Source organism: Copadichromis virginalis, linkage group LG11 (assembly GCF_057382275.1).
Source record: "Copadichromis virginalis isolate Kocher_CV1m ecotype Utaka linkage group LG11, C_Virginalis_male_GT1.1, whole genome shotgun sequence".
In the NCBI taxonomy this organism is placed as follows: Eukaryota; Metazoa; Chordata; class Actinopteri; order Cichliformes; family Cichlidae; genus Copadichromis; species Copadichromis virginalis.
In genome coordinates, this window is record NC_140628.1 from 31,630,657 (window position 1) to 31,652,713 (window position 22,057).

The 22,057-nt window shown below is 40.6% G+C and overlaps 1 protein-coding gene across 1 annotated transcript in view; it reads left to right on the forward strand.

Moving 5' to 3' along the window:
- LOC146699079 (neural-cadherin) overlaps positions 1-22,057 on the forward strand; it is an 82,461-nt gene that overhangs the window by 34,363 nt on the left and 26,041 nt on the right. The window contains exons 15-20 of the mRNA XM_085472604.1: positions 8,098-8,381; positions 11,850-12,479; positions 12,572-13,568; positions 15,876-15,969; positions 18,965-19,149; positions 19,628-19,866. Coding sequence (XP_085328730.1) covers positions 8,098-8,381; positions 11,850-12,479; positions 12,572-13,568; positions 15,876-15,969; positions 18,965-19,149; positions 19,628-19,866 — 2,429 coding nt within the window. The remainder of the gene's footprint in view (positions 1-8,097; positions 8,382-11,849; positions 12,480-12,571; positions 13,569-15,875; positions 15,970-18,964; positions 19,150-19,627; positions 19,867-22,057) is intronic.

Sequence of the window (22,057 nt, forward strand, 5' to 3'; positions counted from 1 at the left end):
AATTCTGCTGAGTCTGGCGTTTCAGTCTCGCGTCGCCCCTGGGTTTAGTACACATGCACAACTACCTACTACTGCAGTGAAGTTGAGCTAATGAGGTATGTGTGAATGTGAGTGATTGTTCATGTAATTTTACATTGTACTGAATGGAGGTGATGGTTATAATGGTTAGGATTGGATGGATCTGGGACACAAAGGTTCCTGATTTGCAGTCCAAAGTCAAGCCATCAGAGTGTGTAACAATTCTACTAAATGAAGCTTAGCCTGTTTGCTAAGTTGAGTTTGTTGCTGCATTTAGATACCACACTTCAGTCACTGCAACACAGCTTTAATCATAGCAGTGTTTAAGCCCTCAGCGAGCTGCTTATTCTTCTCTCCTTGCTGCCTTTAATGCAGTCTCTGAGTCCCCTGAGGTGGTAAGTTTGTATCACCCTTTCACAACAGGAAACCATATTGGCTTCCTGACCTTAGCTCAGCAGGGAGTGGGGGGACAATGAGGTCAAAGCCCAGAAAAACCAAAATTAATGTTGAACGTGTTTGTCATATTTATACATACAATTGTAACACACCTTTCCGTATTAGACCTTCCATCTGGTCTTTAGCAAAATATTCATCATCTGCTGGTAGCAGTGCACATACCTATTGTTCTAGGTTTTCCTACTAACAGACGAAACCATTGCCTCAAACTAATAAACATGAAACAGTGTGTTTTAAAGATGTGTCCTGTAGGAGAGCCCCAGAAATCTGAGTTTTTCCCCCTTTATACTTGAAAATTGTTTGCAGGCCTTGATTATTCTCCAGACAGACTGTTAAGATGCTCCACGATGATTTGCAAGCAAAACAAAAATGCAAAAATCCCATGCTTTTGCCCTTTCCTGTGCATCATCTTTAGGGACCACTGTACACAGTTTATAAGCAAACAGTGTTTAATGCTCTATCGCAGTTCCTCATCTCCAGGCCAATGCTATGTTTACATTTTATGAAATTAAAACTATACCAATATTTATTACTTGTGAAAACATTATTTTTATAGTTTTGTATCAGTTAAATTGTCACTTACACTCATTTGTTATGTACGCCTGTTCAACTGCATCTAATGACCCAATCACGTGGAAGAAATTCAGTGCATCTAGACATGTAGACAGAGAGGAAAAAAACACCAGAATGTGGAAGAAAAGTGATTTAATTGACTTTACAGTTTTTCTCAGTCGCTTTGGTGCGTTTCTCAGATCAGAATTGAAATTCTCATAACTATTAGTTCAACCTCCACAACACTCAGTCATTTGTGCACATCATAGTAGCAATTTCTCCTCTCTCTGAACAAACTGCAAATGATTTTGGACATGAATCAGTTGCTTCCATACATTTCCCTGCTGCTTTCTGACATTTCCATTTGCTTATGTCATGTCAGTCAAAAGTAATCATACCTATGGATGCTGAATAGTCGTTCCCAATAAAACTAATATTCATACATCCATTGCTTGAGTCATCACACACAAAATTGTTGAACTAGTTATCACATGCCAAATATTGGCCATCTGTCAAGCAAATCCTATACCTTTCTGTATCATTGTTCCTGGAAATGTCTCCGAAATTGAACAATTGATCTTGGGTGAATTACAGCTGTCACTCATGAGGAGGCGTGTGAAAGTTTAGTTGTAACCAATGACAAACAACTTGTTCACTGTCAATTATGGATGAATCCTGTGAATCCCCAATTGGCAAGCATATATAAACTGCGCAGGAGCTAGTGTGTACCATTTCTACACTTCTGTGACACAAAATGGAAGGTCAGCACCGTGGAAGAGGGGTGAGGATGCGGGGAGGAAGGGGAAGGGGAAGAGGGAGAAGAGGCAGATATAGGCGGATTCCTAATGAAATAAGGGCTACAATTGTGGACCATGTTGTCAATCACGGCCTCACCATGGAGGAGGCTGGTCGAAGGGTGCAACCCAATATTGGAAGAACTACTGTCAGTTCAATCATTCAAACATTCCGTAGGGAAAACAGGTATGCAAACAGTAATACACTGTACTGTACTGTGCCATCTCAGACACATCACATGTTACTGTACTGTATTTGCAATTTCACAAAAAGTTTACTCTGCACCACATAGGATTGTAAGACAACCTCGCGGAGGCGGAAGAGGGCCCCTTTTTACCCCACAGCAAGAAGAAGCCATTTGTGCAATGGTCATTGCAAACAATGCAATAAAGCTGAGAGACATACAAAGCGCTGTCATAGAGAATTACACGGTATTTGGCAATATTGAATCTGTTTCAATTTCAACAATTGACAGAGTACTCAAGAAAAATGAAATCCACATGAGCAAATGGCCCTGCTAGCAGCCATGGATGCAGCATGTGACGACATCACAGCAGGGTCCTGCAGAGGATGGATTCGCCACTCCAGGAGATACTTTCCTCGCTGCATTGCAAGGGATAACATCTGTTGTGATGTAGATGAAAATATGTGGCCAGACAGACAGGAACGTCTGGATGTGTCAGAATGATTTACTGTACTGTTACATGTGCTGTTTATTGTTCACATTAGTGCACAGCTCTACCAAATGGGTGATTTTATGTTTACATGTATTCTACAGTGCACAAGTGACTGTAGCATATTTTTCTTTTGCACAATTCTGTAGGATTACAAACACTTCTACACAATGGAAATGTGAAACGTACGTATTCAGTGTCTCAGTTACTCCCAAGACTCCCATAACATCTACAGTGACTTTACTGCACATTTCAGATGGCTGTACAGGTAGGCCATAGTGCTGTCGTCAGCATTTTCAGGTGTCACCAATTGTTTTTGCAATGGGAAACACTGAAATTATAAACTGTCATAGTGGAAACATGAATATGCCATTTGACTATCTTGTTCATAAAGATGGTGTCAAGACTTTTCATTTTGATGGCACTGACAGTTTCATTGACATGGATACTTGCTTTTGAGGTATGGATAATCAATTCTGTGCATGTGACGTGCTTTTGCAGGCTATCCACTAGGTTTTGCAGTTTGCACTAATTGTTTTGGGAAATGCACTAACTGCTGTGCAAATGTTAATGGTGTTCTGAGAAACGCACCAAAGCGACTGAGAAAAACTGTAAATGCAGCATGGTTGTTGGTGCCAGATGGGCTGGTCGGAGTATTTCAGAGACCTGTGATCGAATGGGATTTTCACATATCCAGTCATTGGAAGTTCTGTGGGTGAAAATGGTTCTAACTGATTCGAACAGATAAGAAAGCAACATCAACTCACATAACAACTCATTAGAACCAAATATGCAAAGGAGTATGTCTGAATGCACAACACCTTGAAACAGACAGACAGACAGACAGACAGACAGACAGACAGACAGACAGACAGACAGATAGATAGATAGATAGATAGATAGATAGATAGATAGATAGATAGATAGATAGATAGATAGATAGATAGATAGATAGATAGATAGATAGATAGATAGATAGATAGATAGATAGATAGATAGATAGATAGATAGATAGATAGATAGATAGATAGATAGCCTCCACAGTCAACAGATCTTCTTCAGATCAGAGCACCTTGAAAATGTGGTAGAAAAGGAGATTCACATCATTGATGTGCTGAGTAAATATTACGGATCATATCAATATAGAAATATCTCAGGAGGTTCTAGCACCTTGCTAGAATCTATATCGAAAAGTCAGATATTAATATTTACAGAACTTATTATTACATGAATAACAGTTATAGCACACAATAACAGGAGAAGATGGATGTATCTATTCATTAAGTCCTCTTTTGAAGCCTCAAGATGAGCATATTTGCTTTTGCTAAAAAAAAGAACCCAAAAAAACATATGTGATGAGAAGGGACAGCCTGACTTTGCCCATTAACTAATTAGTTGTGAGTGACAGCCCGTTATTGAATGAGTTTGTGGTTTCATACCACAGATAACCTTTGATTTTTAAACATGGTATGACCAAGATTTGGAAAATAGACTTAATTCTTCTTCACTATGACCCAAAATGAGTGACTGAGCCCATAACATCAGTGTTTACAGTGATTAAGATTCACATCGATTTCCATTGCATCGAAAGTCTCTTTGGAACCACAGCTGTCACCATCTGTCATAACCTGGAAGATGCATATGTCTGGAGGGTCTAATGTCTTTGGACCCTCCAATTGCTCAGTCATGCAGCAGACTAATATTTAATTTTTACACTGTAAATTTAGCTTTCGGTTATTTGTATTCGAATTTGTCATTTTAGGATGCGTTTTACCGATTACTGGGGAAACCTTACTCCAAAATCTACCATCACATATCAGGCTTAATGTTTTCTGTCATGTTGGAATAAATACATGGCTCTACTCAAGATTTCTGGGTACTGCAGCCAGCTGAATTTCAAATATCCACAGTATCTCTTGCAGACATCTGAGGCCACAACATGTGATATTTTCTAATGTGGTTGTAAAACGAAATGAAACTTCCTCCAAATATGAGTTTAGTCCTTCAGAGTGTCAACCTGCAGTCACTGCTCAGGGACGACTTTCCCCTCCGGTCCACCTCACAAGGAGCAGAGATCTGACCTTAATCTCAATTTGGGCCTCCTGCTAGGCTGCGAATTAAATCAGCTCTATCCCCTAGCATGTGCGTGTGTGTGTGTTCATATGTGTGTGTATGTGTTAAGAGGGCAACACCATATGGCCAGACTGATCATTAGGGAGGCTGCCGGAGGCAAAAACCGCTGGAGCTACTCTCCTTACACACATTTACACACACTCACATTTACACACACACACTAACTCGCTCGCTGAGTGTCACAAGACATCGTGCTTGGAGGCTGTGACGGACCAGTGCACTTAAGCTTTTTCCTCGCACACAAACGAGCACACACACTCTCCAGTGTCGTAATGAAGGTCCTCCATGTCTCCACAGATGGTGTTTGTCTCCTAAAGTCTCATTGGTGCCGGTAAACAGAGAGCTAGCCGGACCAAGACAGACCTGCCTCTGGGCCCTGAACATACATCTGTGTGTGTATGTGTTTGCCATGTTTACCATGTCCCTATGTGTGTGTGTGCTGGCATTTCTTCAGTTCATCAGGAAAGTAGAGGGAAAGCCAACAGAGGAAAGACAAGGAAAGGAAAGAGACTAGAGAATGAGATGGAAAAGCAACAGAAAGATGAAAGAAGTGAAGGGAAAGAGGGATGAAAGTAGATTATCAAAACAAGTGGACAAAAAGCCTAAAGAACAGACGGAAGTAGGAGGAGAATAAAAGATTTGGGAGGAAGATACATGAAGGAGAGTTAAGGAAGGAAGAAAAGACTGTGGCAAGAAAAAATAATCAAAGGAAGAAAACAGGACTGCATAGCAAAGCTGAAAGAAATGGTAGGCTAGAGGGATGGAGGCACATGGAGAAAGCAGGAAAGAAAGAAAACTAAAGAGCCGTCAATGTGAGAAGAGAAGAAGGAGAGGGGGAAATTAGTCAAGTTGGATGTATACACTGTGGTTCGTGTAAACTCATCTTCAAAAACTGGTCACCAAAGCATTTAAGGCAAAGATGCAAGTCACCGAAAAAAGTGTATTCACATTATAAGAAAATGGAAATCTACATTTTTTTCCATAATTTAAAAACTGCTGTTATTTTATGTTTGATTAAACGGTTGATAAGCTGTCATGAGTCCTACGAATGTCACCAAGAGTGGGTCTCCTCCATTTACTGGGAAGTCCGTATCGCCTCATTGACTGAAGGTTATTTTACTCTGCTGAGCAGAATCATTAATATGTTTTCAGCTTAGAATAACATCAAGATTCGGCATTTGGGAGCCGGAGTAGTAACATGGATTAATCCACTTGACCCTAGATATTAAATATAATTTTCTTTTTTTAATGTAGAACTCAACACAACAGGTCTCATTCACCCAATGTTTTTATCTAAGTGCTTTCTTTCTAACTTTAACTCTCCAATGAATGAATCACAAGCAGATCTGGGTTCAGTCTGTTTCAGGGAGACTGGAGCAGCCAGGGATCGAACTACCAACCTTCCAATTAGCAGATAATCTGCTATACTTCCTTAATTAAAACTAGCCAATATAAAGTTTCTGTTTTGGACTTTACTTGCATTACATGACATCATTTTCATTTTTACAAGCTTTTTGATTGGGGTTAGACATCAAAGCAGTTAGCAAGACATAGAAAAATATTGTGGCATCAGTTCAAAGAATCATTTTTAATACTTAGAGAACTTATGGAAAAAACTGTGTATTTACAACACACATTGAAATAAAAGCCAACCATAGTTTTAGTCTGCAAAATCACTGAACATGTGATTGAAAATATTAGTAGAAATAGTAAAGGTAAAAACTACAAAAGGGTGTTTCGCTTTGCTTTCATTATTTTAGGACAAACATGGGGTTGGTGGGATGAAGGAGTCAGCTGGGGACAAGGTGAGAGGCAGTTGATTTGCTGTGGCGACCCTTAAAGGGAGCAACTGAAAGAGGACTTTGCTTTTGTTATTCTCCTTCTGGAAAATCCTTTTGTCCCTGTGACATTTGTCGGGTAAATCCACCAAGAACAACGCATGATGCCGTTAAAGAACAGTGCTCTCAGAAGTTTGCCACTTTCTGTTGCGACCAGTCCTTCAGGAGCAGAAAAAAAAGCAGGAAGGAGACCAAAGATTGCAGGAAGAGATGGGATCAAATGGCAGACAATAGAGAAATGAAGAAATGACAGTTTGTAACCGTGTCAGAGTTGAAAGTGAGTCGATGTCCCAAGTGAGCTGCTGTTCTTGAGGCGTTGTTTAGTAGTGAGGGTAACTGAAGTGAGAGTGAGCGGTACTGCAGACATCATAACTGGCTGCTGTGGTGAGCGGAAAAAGCTGCAGACTGAACAGTCAGTGTACATTCAGGCCATCACCTGTGGTCATGACTGAAAATATGTGGTTGCAAATAATATATGAAATTAGTTTCCTTATGTGGGTTCCCACCACATATCTGAAGTCTTTACTCTTTCTCTGAGTAGAGCAACAGCTACATTTTTGACAGCAGAGGTGAGAGAGTGGCATCTGATCAGGATGCATTTTCAGTACCTTTCACTGGACCCTCGGGCCGACTAAAGGCCGACTCGTGTCCGACTCATCTGTTCTGGAAACACAATGGAAAATGTGTGAGAGTTTCAGTATACAAGAAGTGTGTCTATTCATACTATCCAATTTAAATGGACCTAAATCTTAAATAGTCACAACAGAATAACCCAAGTTTCTGCTGTAACAAAAAGCACATCTTACTTTAATTCTGAGCCTTTCTGTAGGTCTCTAGAAAATTAATTGCGTGATGGGGAAACGACTGTTTGTGTGAGGAGATTTTGAGGAGGCCAAGGTATTAATAACCCCAACTGTAAGAGAAATACCTGATTCTACTGAAGAATTTGACCAGAAAGCTTATATTATGGCTTCTTACAAAACCTCATTTTATTATAATTCTGTGTGCAGAGGATTAAGGGTTTTCTCAATCCACAGTTTGAGTCTTACCTCAATTTTTGGTTCACATTTTTGGTTAACTTTTTTTATTTTTTAATGGGGCATAGATAAGAAAAAAATGGGAGACATTTTTACCACAGTGATAATCACTTGACTGTGACTGATCTTTAAAAATTAGAGCTTTCATCAGACTAGCACCACAGGAAGAGCATTTGCATAACATGAGACGCTGGTCATTAGTGTTGCAATTTTAGTATCACATCTATACACTTATATGTAATTATGATAACTTAATATTTTATAAAATGTCAAAAGATTCTTTATTTATGCCCCCGTTACCAGGCGAAATTTTAGTTTTAGAAAGCCCAACTCGTACTCTACCAAAGCAAAAATGCAACACAACAATGATGCATTCAACTGATATGAGTGATAGTAGCATATACAACTCTTCACCAGATGTGCTGGATTTTGCAGCCTTCTTATTTCAATAAAATTAAACAGTCCTTTTTGGAAGCAACAGGAACATCATCCTCCTCCTACCTTTGTCTCCAGAGCTAAGCAGTATGATCGGATAAATCAGTTTCGTAGAAAAGATTTTAAAAAACTGACAAGTGCTTAATGTCTTCCATCCAGGTGCTAATGCCAAGCTGCGCTACCAGATCACATCAGGAAACACCATGGGCACCTTCGACGTGGAACCTGAAGTGGGCACCATCTTTGTGGCTCAACCTCTTGACTATGAGATGGAGCAGCGCTACGAGCTCCGGCTGGTGGCCTCAGACGGGAAGTGGGAGAACGAGACACTGGTGGTCGTTCAGGTGGTAAATCGCAACGATGAGGCACCAGTTTTTAGCCAGACCGAGTATCACGCTGCTGTGATGGAAGAACTCACCCAGCTTCCTGTTTTCATCCTAGAGGTTAGCGAATCTGTTTGTGTCGTATTAAAAGTTACTTAAAGGACTCTTATTAGTCATTTTAGATCGGATTATGTTCACTATAATCAACTCAGTTGTGATTTTAAAACACTGACATTAGAATAGACAATGCGGTTTTTCAAGTTTTAGTCGCGTCGTAAAAAATTATACAAAATCATATATAATTAAACAGCAATTTATGTTCTTAAGAATTTGACATTTCCTTTTCTGGTGATGCTTAGCGGGAATTTTTATGACTTTTGCAATGCAACAGACAGAGCAACTGCTAAAAGGAGTCACACTCACAGCATTGTCTTTTTCAAATTCTTACAAACGGTTTAAGCTGAATTTGATTGGCTGCTCTTAGGAAACTCCCATAAACAGAGCTGAGCTCAGCCAAGAACCCCAAATAGAGCCAGACTAAGCTAAGTTCTCTTTGTTTTACACTACTAATAAGTGCCAAGTTTTTACTCTTTTCACACAACAAAATAATGGATTAGTCAATTTATGACCATATACAGCGTAACTACAAAACACATGAATGGATGGATTGATGGCATGTTTTCATTTTTTTTGTAACTGTTAGCCATTAGCTTTAGCCTCTAGCCTTAAGCACTGATCACATGTCCACTCAGTCCAGATGAAACTGTTTAACATATAAACTTGAGAAAGTAGCACCTCCCAAACATACCTTTAAGATAAAGGAGTTTATTGTGAAAATGTTAGTGTTTATATGAACAATATGTGAAAATGTATCAGATGTACTGGAAACAAACCTAATTGTGTTTGTTACATTAGGAACATCGAGCTGTATTAGCCTGGAGCAAAAACCTACCTGAGATCAAGTGACCACATACTAACACATCGCACATGTATGAAATTGGTTAGCACAATATTAGCTGACAGAGGCGCCAGTGTTTAACCAACCAAAACCTCCTGACAGGAACTGCCTGCCATTTGAAAAGTTGCTTCAGAAAAGTCAGAGTCAGCCTCCTCCTCCTGTGGCTTTCATTTCGTCACACCTATCACCGGTAATTCACAGTAATATGCATGTGCCGCCAAGCTAAATCAGATTAAAAAGTTGGAAGCGCGTCTGGGAGGCCAGGGAAGTAATCTCTGTCAGAGAGGCATGTGTCACCAAGCCCTCAACCTGGGCCTACTTCCCCTCGCCTGCTGGAATTGATTTGATGTGCGTTTGGTTCCTCTCTAACGCTCTCGATAGTTTTTTCTGCTACGCGGCGACCAGGGCCTCCCTCAATGCCCGCCACTTTCAGCCCTTGCCCTCAAATATAATTCAGCAGATAGCGAACAGAGGGGAAAATCCAATTTGAAATGAATATTTTTTGACTTCACCTGCGCAGCAGCCTGCTCTGCGGTGCCGCGGCTGCTCATCTTCAATATTGTGTACCTGCATCACGTTGTCAAGAAATGCAAAGAACCCACATGGGGGAGGTGGCTGGGGAAGGGAGGAAGGGGGGATGACTTCAAAGCCTTCTGTAAACAAACCCTCTGGTGAGAAAAGAGGAAGAGAAAGGGTAAAAGTGTACTTTTTCTTGCTTTTGTCTGTGTCTATTAACTTTTAATTGCATTGTGTGTCTCCTTGACAGATGTGAGAGCTCGTCTCGTTTCTGCTGCTCTTGTCCCCTTGTTCAGAGAGATAGCAGGAAGGCTGGTTAATTAAGCAAACAGGACAAAGCAACTGAGAAATGTTTATTCCTGTGTTGGCAAGTCCCCTTGTGCAGGGGCAGCTGCTGCAATCAGCTCCCTGCCTCGTGTCCTATTTGTTGGGCTTGACATTTGTACATAATGAACAAGCAGTTCAGCTTTTTTAATAAGAAACTGCCTGATGTATAAAAGAACAATAAAAAAAACTGTTTCTTTAAAGAAAAAAAATGTTATTGAATGGACTTGCGACGACAAATGTGACAGCTTGCGATTAACTTTTGCTGCAGTCCTTCTATAATGAAGCCACTTTTTTAACAAGGAAATGTTCAGTTGGTGTTTTTTGATGATTATTTTTTATGTATTTGTAATTTTTTAAGTTTAAAATTATTTTCAACATCATCAAAAGCTTGATTAGTAAGTCTGCAATAAGTTTCGTGCTTTAATTCTGAAGACATTTTCAGCCCTTTTTCCACTTTTCCAATTTAAAAATGGGGACTAGTCAGCATTTCATACACAAAAGCACTTCAAATAATTTGAATAAAGATCTGATGTTATAAAATGCAGCATCTGGCTTAAAGCCCAGAATACAGTTCATGCATCTGTGTGTCCAGAGGAATCTGGGTGACATAAATTTTGTCATCTCGTGCAGAAACAGGTTGTCAAAGGCTCTGTGAAACATCAAATTTTAAAACAGTTCCTTAAGGTAAACCATAGCAGTTAACAATAATGGTATCTGTTAAAGTATGTGCTCCTGGTAAATGAAAAAGTTAGGAATGAATATGTTTATTTACGCTTAACAACATAATACTTTAGGATATTAATGTGAGGGACCATTAGTATTGGTAATACTGTGATGTTAACAATATTGATATTGTGGTATGGCCACCTTTATATTTCAACACAACCTGAACTCTCTTAGCCAAGCTTTCTCATCATTTCTTTAAGTGGTCTTCAGGCTTCTTCAAGGACATTCAAACCTCTTCTTTAGATGTTGGCTGCCTTCTATTCTGCTTCAGTAATGTTGAGGTCCAGACTCTGGGGAAATTCCATTGTTTGTTTTTCCATCTAGGTATATTTTATTGCACTGGCAGTGACTTTGCGACCATTGCCATGCTGAAAAATGAAACTATTTCCAATCAGACAGGCTAGAAGGCAATGTGTAAATGAAAATCTGATGGTGTTTTTCTGCGTTCAAAATTCTGACAAATTTTGACAAAATCCCCAACAACAGTAACTGAAATGCAAACCCAAACCATCACAGAACCTGCAGTTTTTGCAGACTGCTAGTTAAAAAATGTGCCCAAAGATAGTTCTTTGCTAAGCTATCCGTTATGTGTGTATGCAACACTGGTTCATCCATGGAGTTATAGATGGGCTTTGTTATGCTTAAATGTCACAGGTACAGGGCATTTCGTTGCCCTGTACCTGTGACATGTGCAATGACAATAAAGTTGAATTCTAATTCTATTCTATTCTAATATTCATTGGCTTAGGGAAAAAAAAACAATCATCTGAAAATGATCAGGTACAAGAAGTGGATTGAAAATGAGTGAAGAAGCAGCCAGTGTGCAGAAAGCCTGGAGAACTATTGCTTAAGACCACTTTAAAATATTTCCAGAAAGCCTGGCTCCTTGAAAGAAATCAGGGGAAACATTTACACAGTGCTTTATATCACCTGGAAATTTCTAGTAACACTGTGACTAAAACAGCAAGCTTGATCTTTAATTTTTAATTTGAACTACAAACTCAGTGTTTTGAGAATTTTAGATTTTATTTTACTGTTATATTTCTGTGTAATTTTTGTAGGTATCAGCTACAGATCCCGATCAGGAAGCTGACCAGAGTGCTCTTCGCTATTCCCTCCATGGCCAGGGCGCTGGTGGTGAGTTTACCATTGATGAGCGCACTGGACGAATCTATGCTCAACGTCGACTGGACCGCGAGGAGCGCCCTGCCTGGAGATTCCTTGTCCTCGCCACAGATGAGGGAGGGGCAGGTCTCACAGGATTTGCTGATGTACTTTTAGAAGTCAGAGACATCAATGACAATGCTCCCTTCTTCCCCTGCCCAGCACTGGAAGTAGATGGTTGTTTTGTTGGTCAAGTGCCTGAAAATTCACCTGCAGACACATCCGTCATGGAAATGCGTGCCATGGATCTGGATGACCCCAATGAGGGCAGGAATGCCTTGCTCACATACAGCATCATCAAGAACATTCGCAACGAGATCAACCTCAACCTGTTCTCTATCAATGCCACTACGGGCACCATCTACACAGTACTACGCTCTCTGGACAGGGAGATGGAGGACCGGTATCTGGTAGTGGTGGAGGCCCGTGATGGAGGGAGTTTGGCAGGGACAGGGACAGCCACCATTATGGTTTCAGATGTCAATGACCATCCACCCATCTTCACTCAGAGACTCTATAATACTCAGGTGAGTCAACCTCGCTAACCTTCTTTAAACATTTACATTTATTTTACCAGTGATGCATGTAAATAGATCACTTACTTCTATGTGTTGATCAGGTGACTGAGGACCTTGAGGTGAATAGCGAGGTTCTTGTAGTTTCTGCCACAGATGGAGATGAGGGCGAGAATGCTGTGGTAACCTTCAGCATTGTAGGTGGTGATGAAAACAGAAAGTTCTTTGTGGAGACAGACAAAGTGAATCGACGTGGCGTAATAAAACTTAAGAAGAAAGTTGACTTTGAGAAGCCTAACGAAAGGACTTTCAATCTGACCCTGAAGGCCGAAGATGCCGATTTCTTCAGCCTCGCCTATTGTCTCATTCAAGTGGAAGACTCCAATGACCATCCTCCTGTCTTCTTTCCACAATTCTATGAGTCACCAGCTATGTCTGAAGATGTGCCAGTGGGGACAATTGTTGCTCAAGTTACAGCTTCTGATCTAGATTCTGGCCAAAATGGGCGTTTCTCTTATAGTATATCCAAAGAGTCAGATCCCTACAATCAGTTCCTGGTGGACCAGTCTGGTTGGGTTGTAGTTGCTGATTCTTTGGACAGGGAGAAAATTTCACAGCACAGGATCATGGTCTTGGCTACAGATGCAGGGAGTCCCCTCCTGACTGGCACTGCCATTGTTGTGGTGACTGTACTTGATGTTAACGACAACGGGCCAGAGTTTGAGGTCCCCTACAAGCCTGTTGTTTGGGAGAACACAGCTGCACCTCAGCCAGTGAAAATGAATGAAACCTCCTTGCTCCTTCATGCCACCGATCGCGACACCTCCACCAACAGTGGGCCATTTTCCATACGGCTTCTGATGCTCACCTCAGACGCCACCAACTTTAACCTGACGGACTTTCGGAACGGAAGCGCAGCCATCACCGCGCTCCGCGCTTTTGATCGTGAGCGGCAGAAGGAGTACCGCCTCCCAATTCTCATGATTGACAGCGGCTCTCCTCCAATGAGCTCTACTAGCACGTTGACAGTTGTGATCGGCGACAGGAATGATCATCCCCACTCACCTGGACACACCAACTTTATTGTCTACAGTTATGAAGGTATGTTTTGTTTTTATCTAATTCAATGAGGTTTCCAATGCTTAATTTTTGAGACTAGCTCCATGAAACCTATATATTATTACATAATTTGGTTCCAAATGTCCATGATCAAAGCTACAGAGTTTGCTGAGGTTTATGAAAATAGGTTCTGAAGTCCTAGTCTGTGAAAAAAAAGTTTTTTTTTTCATGGCCATGATCAAATAAAACTACACACAGATCACATGAAGCGTGTTGTGTCAAAAAAAAGGGTTGATTTTAGATGTGACGGCAAGTTTTTCATTGTTCACCACTATTCATCTGTTGCATCTATGACATTTTCATTCAGTGATCTCATTGTTGTCCCCGAACAGAGAAAATTAAACGTGGGCATGTTTCACTAAATGTGCCGAATGCACAATGTGATTTGCGAAAACAAAGTGTTTTTGTTCATCGCGATGCTTTTCATTTGTAAAAACAGTAAGCATGCAAGAGCCCTGTAGGGTCTGTAAATTTATCTGTAATTTGTGAAACATAATGCTGCTAACATTTGTGGTGTGAACAGTAGCTGCAAAAACTGTGAAACTGGCCCCAGGCTTTTCTCTGATTTAGTGAGGCATCAAAGTGAACCAGTGTAAAATAAATGTAAACTAGCTGCACACTGATGAAAACTGATTGAAAACTGGAAATTGATGAAAACACGATGTTTAAATAAATGTGTGCTGTTTGTATCCACAAAATTTAGACATTCATTTGGTTTTGGATTTTTCTTTCATGAGAGTCTCACCGTTCAGTCTAGTATTTTACACTCCACTGGAGAAAGTTTGGGTGTACTATTGCTTGAACACGCCTTTACCCCAGAACATAATGTATTATATTATATTGTCCCAGTTAAAAGTTCCCTGGTCACTCTGAGGGATTCAGCATGGTTTCTTTTTAAACCTTTAGGTCTCTATTATCCCACCCTATCACATAAAAATCTCCTCACATCAAGCGTTTAATGCACTGAGTGGCCCTTTAGTGCCATTTTTCAGTGCAGTGTTTAGGGTCTTCACCCGTACTTTCATTTTTCCACATAAGAAAAAAATAAGGATGCAGTTGAGCTGGTAGAAGGCATAATCACACAACTACAACCAGGAGGGTAGCTCGGTCGATCCCCAACTTCTCCAGCCTCATGCCGAATTATCCTCAGGCAAGTTGCTAAACCCCAAGTTGCCCCAGATGCATTCATCGAAGGGCGAGTATGTGTGCGAATGTTAGGAAGCTAGGTATAGATTAAGCTCTGTATGAATGTGTGTGATTGGGTAAATGAGACTTGAGGTAGAAAGGTGCTATATATCACCATTTATCATTTACAACAAATCTGAGATGCCTGCCTTTTTGTTCTGTCACTATTTAGGTTTAGGAACAGATTGTGTTTTATGCTCTTTCACAGCATTAACCACACATTACAAGTCAAACTTCTCCCATTTGCAGCAAGCATCTCCTCAGTTTTCTTGGTCACCATATTGATGTGTCCTTCAACAGCGGAGCACATTTAATTATGGTCTCTTGCTGTCTCCTTCTGACATTTAGGGACTTTTTAAAGTCCGCCAGACTGCCTTCAATATTGAAAAATGACACTAAAGCGTTACCCAGTATGTTTTAACATGTGACACCTGCAGGTCCTGACCAAGCGTCAGTATGTAACGTGTTGGGAGTGAGAACGAGTTGCCCTCCCACCACCTTCTGAGCGCTCTCCACTCATGTTGTTAAAACTGTACTTGTCACAGTCGACTGCTCACAGCCTCCTGCTCCAGCCCACATCACTTATTTAGCGTTTCATACCATCTGTCGGCCCTCTGTAATTTGCTGGAAAAACTAAGGTATTCTGTAATGTATTTTTAGTGGATTCCCTCTCGGGGGCCTTTCCACATGAAAGTGCATTAACCTGCTAATATGAATCCATCACGTACTTTAACAACATACCATGAAGCAAACAATTAAGACCAGCTTAAGTCCCGGGTTTGATGAGCACATAAACAGGAGGCTTTTTTAAAAGGCAGCTGATTTCACGGCTAAAGAGATTACAGAGCTGTGTTCAGCTTTTTTTGGAAGAGGGGGAAACTAATGCGTGAACATATTACTGCTGTGCCGTCAAACCATGACCGTGTGTGCCAATGAGGCATTGCCCGTCACCTTATCTCCTTAAAGAAGCCTCTACATTTTTTTCCTTCACTCTTAATATTTGGATTGTACCGGAGGGACCCTTTGTGCTCAAAACTAATTCCTCTCAAAGCTTATACATTTTTGGACTTTTTTGTTTCTTTTTTTTTTCCCACCTCCTGACAGGTATTCTCCAGACGACAGTGCTCGGACAAGTTCAATCCCCCGACCTTGATGACTGGAGTGAGAAAGTGTACCGTTTTGAAGGCAAACCAACCAGGTACTTTGATCTCATCAGCTGAAAACTCTGAGATGCCTGAAAGGTGACTTGCAGAAAGAGAGTGATGGAGGTGAAAGCACAGATGGCTAAATTAAGTAATGCAAAAAGAAAAAGAAGGAGATATAGATAAAGTCAGAAGTATGGCAATAATATTGAAAATATAGAGAAAGATTCTTTTAATTAAATCACAATTAAAGACAAAACAAAGAAAAGACAGGAAGGAAAAGAAGTAGAAGAAAAATTTGAATAAGGCCATTTTCCCACATGCACTGCAGCCCTGAACTTTTCTAGTCCTTCCCCAGCTGAGGCATATGTGAGAACACAAACGTTCATGGCAGTTAGATCAAGCATTAAATAGTTTTTGACCCTTCACCCCTTTAAAGTAAATCTTCATGTAATCGTCCTCAAGATGAGAATTTCCAGCAGTGCAAACACATCTGATATGATCTGCTTTAGTGCTCTAAATGTGAGGAAGTGCAACTTCAGATAATGTCCTTACCTGATCGTCTGGACCTTGTCTGGAGTTCAGCTTAAGTCACAGAGAATCATGCGTGTAAACACTTTGAGGACAGGAAAGAGATTCATGATGAAGAGAAGAGATGGAAACAGATACAGGCTGGTTCTTTTAAACATTTTGAATGTTCTCAAATGGAAATGCTGCTTTGTTTTAGGCAGGCAAATGCATTTTTTATGACTCCAGACAGGCTGCAGTTTCAATGTATTCCTTTGTCGCTTAGGATTGTGGTTGTGCGATATCCTAAGTAAGCAGTGACATTTCAAATCTGTTTGTTTATTCATCTAGTTAACGTACTATTCATAATTAAATAATAATGCAAACCTGATGTTCCTTTTGATTTTAATTTGCACAATAAGACTATAAAATATATCCAAAATGTAAAATTGTACCGTTTGCACCTTCCACTGGAAAACCAACGTAAATGTAGAATACAGCTCACGAAACTCTGAACAAGGAATGAAACAATTAAAACATGAATGACAAGACGATGTTTTTTGTTGGGATTAAAGATGTATGCACAATATCACAATATACAGTGTGATTTGGACCAATCTACACACTCCTGTTGAGCATATTATGACCAGTTTTGGATGAAAGAATCCAAAGAACGACAGATGTAAAGTAGTTTTACGATGTGTTGGGACTAATACAGAAAAGATTCCCTGCTAAAGTGTCCCTTCTCATGTGACACGCAGCAGCAAGAAATGCACAAGAGAAAAAGAGAGAAAATAAAAGAGCTGCACAGGAGCTGACAGATTTAAAATAAAGAGGGAGAGACAGTACAAAGGTGCCGCGCGACAAAGGGGAGAAAGGAAAATTGGGACAGAGAAACAGGGAGTTTGAAGGGGGAAACAAAGAAAGAGTGAAAGAGAATGAAGGGGAAGAGGACAGGAAGGAGAGAGATAGAAAAGGGGATCTGACTTGTCAGGAACAGTGCTATTAATACTTCATAACCAGCGGTATTGAAAATTCCCAGTGAAGCACGGCGAGGGCGCACTCATTTTGTTTGATGAGGCAAGGTTTCACGCGGACCCATTGAAAGGAGAGCCTGATTGTGCTCCCTGACACCTTTTCTTCTAATGAGATACCTGTAAAGAGGGACGACAAGAGACGACAAGAAATGGCCGAGAACAAAGGAACCACGAGAGAGAGAATTACCATAGATGCCCCTCATCAGAGCATACAGCAGATAGCAGTTTGTTCACAGTATAGATCAGCTTTAGGTTGAATGTTATTTACATAAAAGATACAATCTAGGGGAAAATATGAAAAAGCGTTCTGGTAAGGTGAAGGAGCCCGAGGGGCTAAAAACATCCATCCATTTGGACAGTGGGAGGAAGCCGGAGTACTCGGAGAGAACCCACGCAAACACGGGGAGAACATGCAAACTCCACACAGAAAGGCCCCGGCCTGATGGTGGAATTGAACTCAGGACCTTCTTGCTGTGCGGCAACAGTGCTAACCACCGTGCCACCGTGCTGGGCTAAAAACATGTCAAAGCTAAAAAAAAAAAAGTGCTATTTGGGGACATTCAGTAAATCACAAAACGCACAAAATAACCAGAAAACCTCAGCATTCTGCCTCAGCAGACAGCGATTTGTTTGGAATTGATCGGTATGCTATGTTTTCATTTGTTTCCTGTCTGTGAAGTGCTTTGACATGTTTGGAAATCTCTCAAGCGTGACGGTATTCCAGGAGACGGTACATGAGAGCTTGTTTTGTAGCGGCAGCACAAGCACCGTCCGCAGACTCATTTTGGCCTCAGTTCAGTAACGCTTAATTAATTGGTCTAGTCTGAGCTCTGAAGGTCACTTCAGTGTGAAGAGGTTAAATATTAACATGAGCCAGCGGCACATGTTCTCCACAAGGTTTGGGATCCACTCTGTAGTGCAGCAGAGCAGAGATTGCCAGAGTTTTCCAGATCAAGAGTCCCCCCCACCGGCCTGGATCCATGTTCAACAGCTGACCTCCATCTGGTCAGAGTTTGATCTGACAAATCCCATCTGAGAAAGATTTTATCCGGATTGAAGATTTCACTGGGAACTTTATGAATGTGTTTGGTTTTCCAAGCACGAGGAACAGCTGAAATGTCTGAATTTGTATTTGCCTTATAACAATAAGTCCTTGAACTAATGCATTTTCTGCAGCAGGAATTCTGCTCAACAATTATAATATCCAACCTATCCATCATACCCTTAATAGACAGATAATAAATGGTTCCTTGCAAACAGACCTCCAGAGTGGAAGAGGTTAATAAAGTGTATTTCTGCACTGCTTTTTTTTGGAAATCCAGACATAAGTATTTATGTAACATACATAAATCAAAAATCCGAAACGGTACACACACTTTTTTTGCTGGGACTGAAAATAGCACCCGCTTCTTATGCAAGAAAGAAGCAGATATGATGTATTTTAACAAATATAATTCTAAGCAGCAACAGAAAATAAGTCAAACTAATCTTTCTTTCGCTCTCTCAGGTTGTTCAGTCTGAACCAGAGCTCAGGTCAGCTCAGTATTAGGGAGGGAACTCCTCCCGGCTCATACCACCTGCAGGTTCGTGTATCCGACAGCACCTGGCCAGACGTCACCTCCACCGCCCAAGTAGACGTCACAGAGCTGCACCACGTTGCCTTGCAGCGTGCTGCCTCCATCCGCCTGAGCAGTGAGTCCCAAAGTGAAGATGTCAGATTGTTAAAATATGAAAATACACTTGTTAACCTCAAACAAAACAGTTGTTAGTCAAATGACTTAACAACATCTCAGCGCACTGACACAAGACGCACATTTACACCCTCCTGTGACTGTCGATGTGGCACAGTGCTTCAGGGTCTCAGTTTCAGGGCTGTCAGCTCGATCAGGCTCCATCAGCATTGGCACACAGACGCAATATTGGAAATAACTCCCTGCTCCTCTTCTTCTATCATCTCTTGTGTTCCCTGCTGTTTATTTTCAGCTCCATCTCTTCAGACTTTCTTGTCTCTTCCCTTTTTTCCTTCTGTTTTATTCACCTTTTCATTCAACTTGTAGTATCAGGATATTTCTGTCTGTCCGCTGCTTTTTATGCTGCCTCTAATTTCCCATGGTGATTTTTGAAGCTAGTAAACAAATCTGTTCTCCTCCCCTCCTTCTTCTTCTTCCAGACCTGACAGTGGAGGAGTTTTTCAGTAGTAGTGGTGGAGGTGAGAAGAGTCGCTTTTCCCGTCTGGGTCTGACGTTGGCTGAACTCCTGCAGACTTTGCCGGAAAACGTCCAGATCTTCTCTGTGGGTGATGCCAGCAAACATGGTGGGAGGGCGCTTAATGTTTGGTTTGCTGCCCACGGCTCTCCCTACTACAAGGCTGAGAAACTGCACGGCTACGTGGCAGCAAACAAGGCCAAGGTGAGGAAAGACTTAGAGTCTGGAAAATACACTTTAAACTATTTAAATGTAGGAATATAAATTATGTTAAATTATTATACTTTTTGGCATTTTTTCCACTCTCTCTAGTGTTTCAGTTGAAAGGTGGCATTTCTTGAGCACATTTTTGATGTTTAATAAAAATCCATTATTTACATTTTTCTTTGTAAGTTAAAAACCAGTTATTTAATCCAAAACCTTCAACGGCTAATTTGTGATTTTTGTTACTGGAAATCTCAGGAACTTACTTTCTCTTCGGTCGGGAAAATCAAAGAGGAAGTGCCCCAATCCAACAAGCAAACAGATAATTGTGCAAAAGCTAAATAAAGTGAAGCAAGGTGAAGTGTGAAAACGTAAACGTGGTGAACTGACGGGAAAAATGAGCCATCCAGTTTACATCTTCAGCCATAGGATTAATGATGCATTAATTACACTCAGTTACATGTTACATTCACATATTCATATGTGCAGTTCAACAGGCAGAGACATTTAGCACAAAGTGTAAACCATTTCACACTCATGCACACCCACATGCCAGGAAAGGTGAAAAATTGATCATACATTAATATGTGGACATGTTGCTTCAGCATGTCTCTCTTCAGTGATACACCCACATATGCACGCACATACTTGCGTGCATATGTACACACTTGTATACTTTTATATGAAAATATACCATTAAAGCATTGGGAGCTGCTTCTGATCTCATTTCTGTGACAGGCAGGCAGATGATGGCAGTTGGTGAATCATATAAATATGCATATTAAATAAACACACTTGCGCAAACATAGACAGCCGAGCTAGATCAAATATCTAACTGTCAGCTGTCGCTCAGCTGACGTCTTGTTTAAAAGACTGCATAAAAGTTATGACACTGGCAAAGCAATAATGTGAATAAATCTATTAGGAGAAAGAGAGATTTGTAGCATACTGTAATATAACTGCAGTTCACATTAACATCTTCAGTTACTATATGCACTATGGGGTTCATAATTTGTATTTAGTTTTACTTCTGCTTCCAAGTGGCCAATAAAACCAAAATATGAGCAAAAACTGAAAAGTATATTACTAAAACAAAACCATCTAATATTACTGACAATGGAGCAAAAGATAGCTACAGAAATGTGTAATGTATTGTCGTAATACATGTCTGTACAGATATCAGTTTATACACACAGCTCGATTCAGTTCAGTTAATTCTGGTTCTGTTTAATTCGATTCACTTTTATTTATACATCGCCAAATCACAACCACAGTCGCCTCAAGGCACTTTATATTGTAAAGACCCAAAAATAATATAGATAAACCCCAACACTCAGACGAACCTGTATAAAGAAGCATTTGGTAACAGTGGGGAGGGGAAAAAAAAACTTTTAGCAGGAAGAAACATCTGGTTCAGCCTCAAGAAGGGGTAGCTATATGCTGGGGGATAAAGTGAATCAATATTACTGTACATATGCTCACATGAAGGAAACAGTGCAGGAAATTACACCAGAAAGCTATTTCACTCAATGATTAAATAATAGTGTTTAATAATACTGATAATATACACAGAAACACTACAGCACTGGGAATAAATACATACAGAGCGTTCTCACTCCCGAGGCGTAACATGTCGACGTTTTGTCACGTCCCGCGGCGTTCCTGAGGAACGCGAAAGGAGACCTTCGGCGTTCTTATGGTACGCGGCGGGTTATGGCTGGAATCCAGTGCAATGACGCTCCCGCGGTAATAGACGTTCCAGCCCTGTATTCCAGCCCTAAACCTAACCTTATCCCTAGCCCTGACCATAACCTTATTCCTGACCTTAACTAGGACTTTAATGATGTTAAATAGCGTGTTTCTAAGCGATTTGAAGAAAAAGAGCGAACATGTGTAGGTTCAGTCCAGACGGTTCTCATATTTCCTCTTTTTCCGAGGTCGTCATTTAGGAACGTGGTGGGTAGCCGAAAACGTAATATGGTGACGATTTGTCACCTAGCGTAAAATGTTACGCTTTGGGAGTGAGAACGGGTTGATACATAACACCAGAGACAGTATAAGAGAAAAACAAAACAGTCAAAGGAAGCTGAGAAAAACAACCTTTAACACCTTATTGCATGTGTTTTATTATCATATTGTGACTGTTTATGCAATAAATACACTTTTTTTTAATATCCTGAAAGTAAAGTTC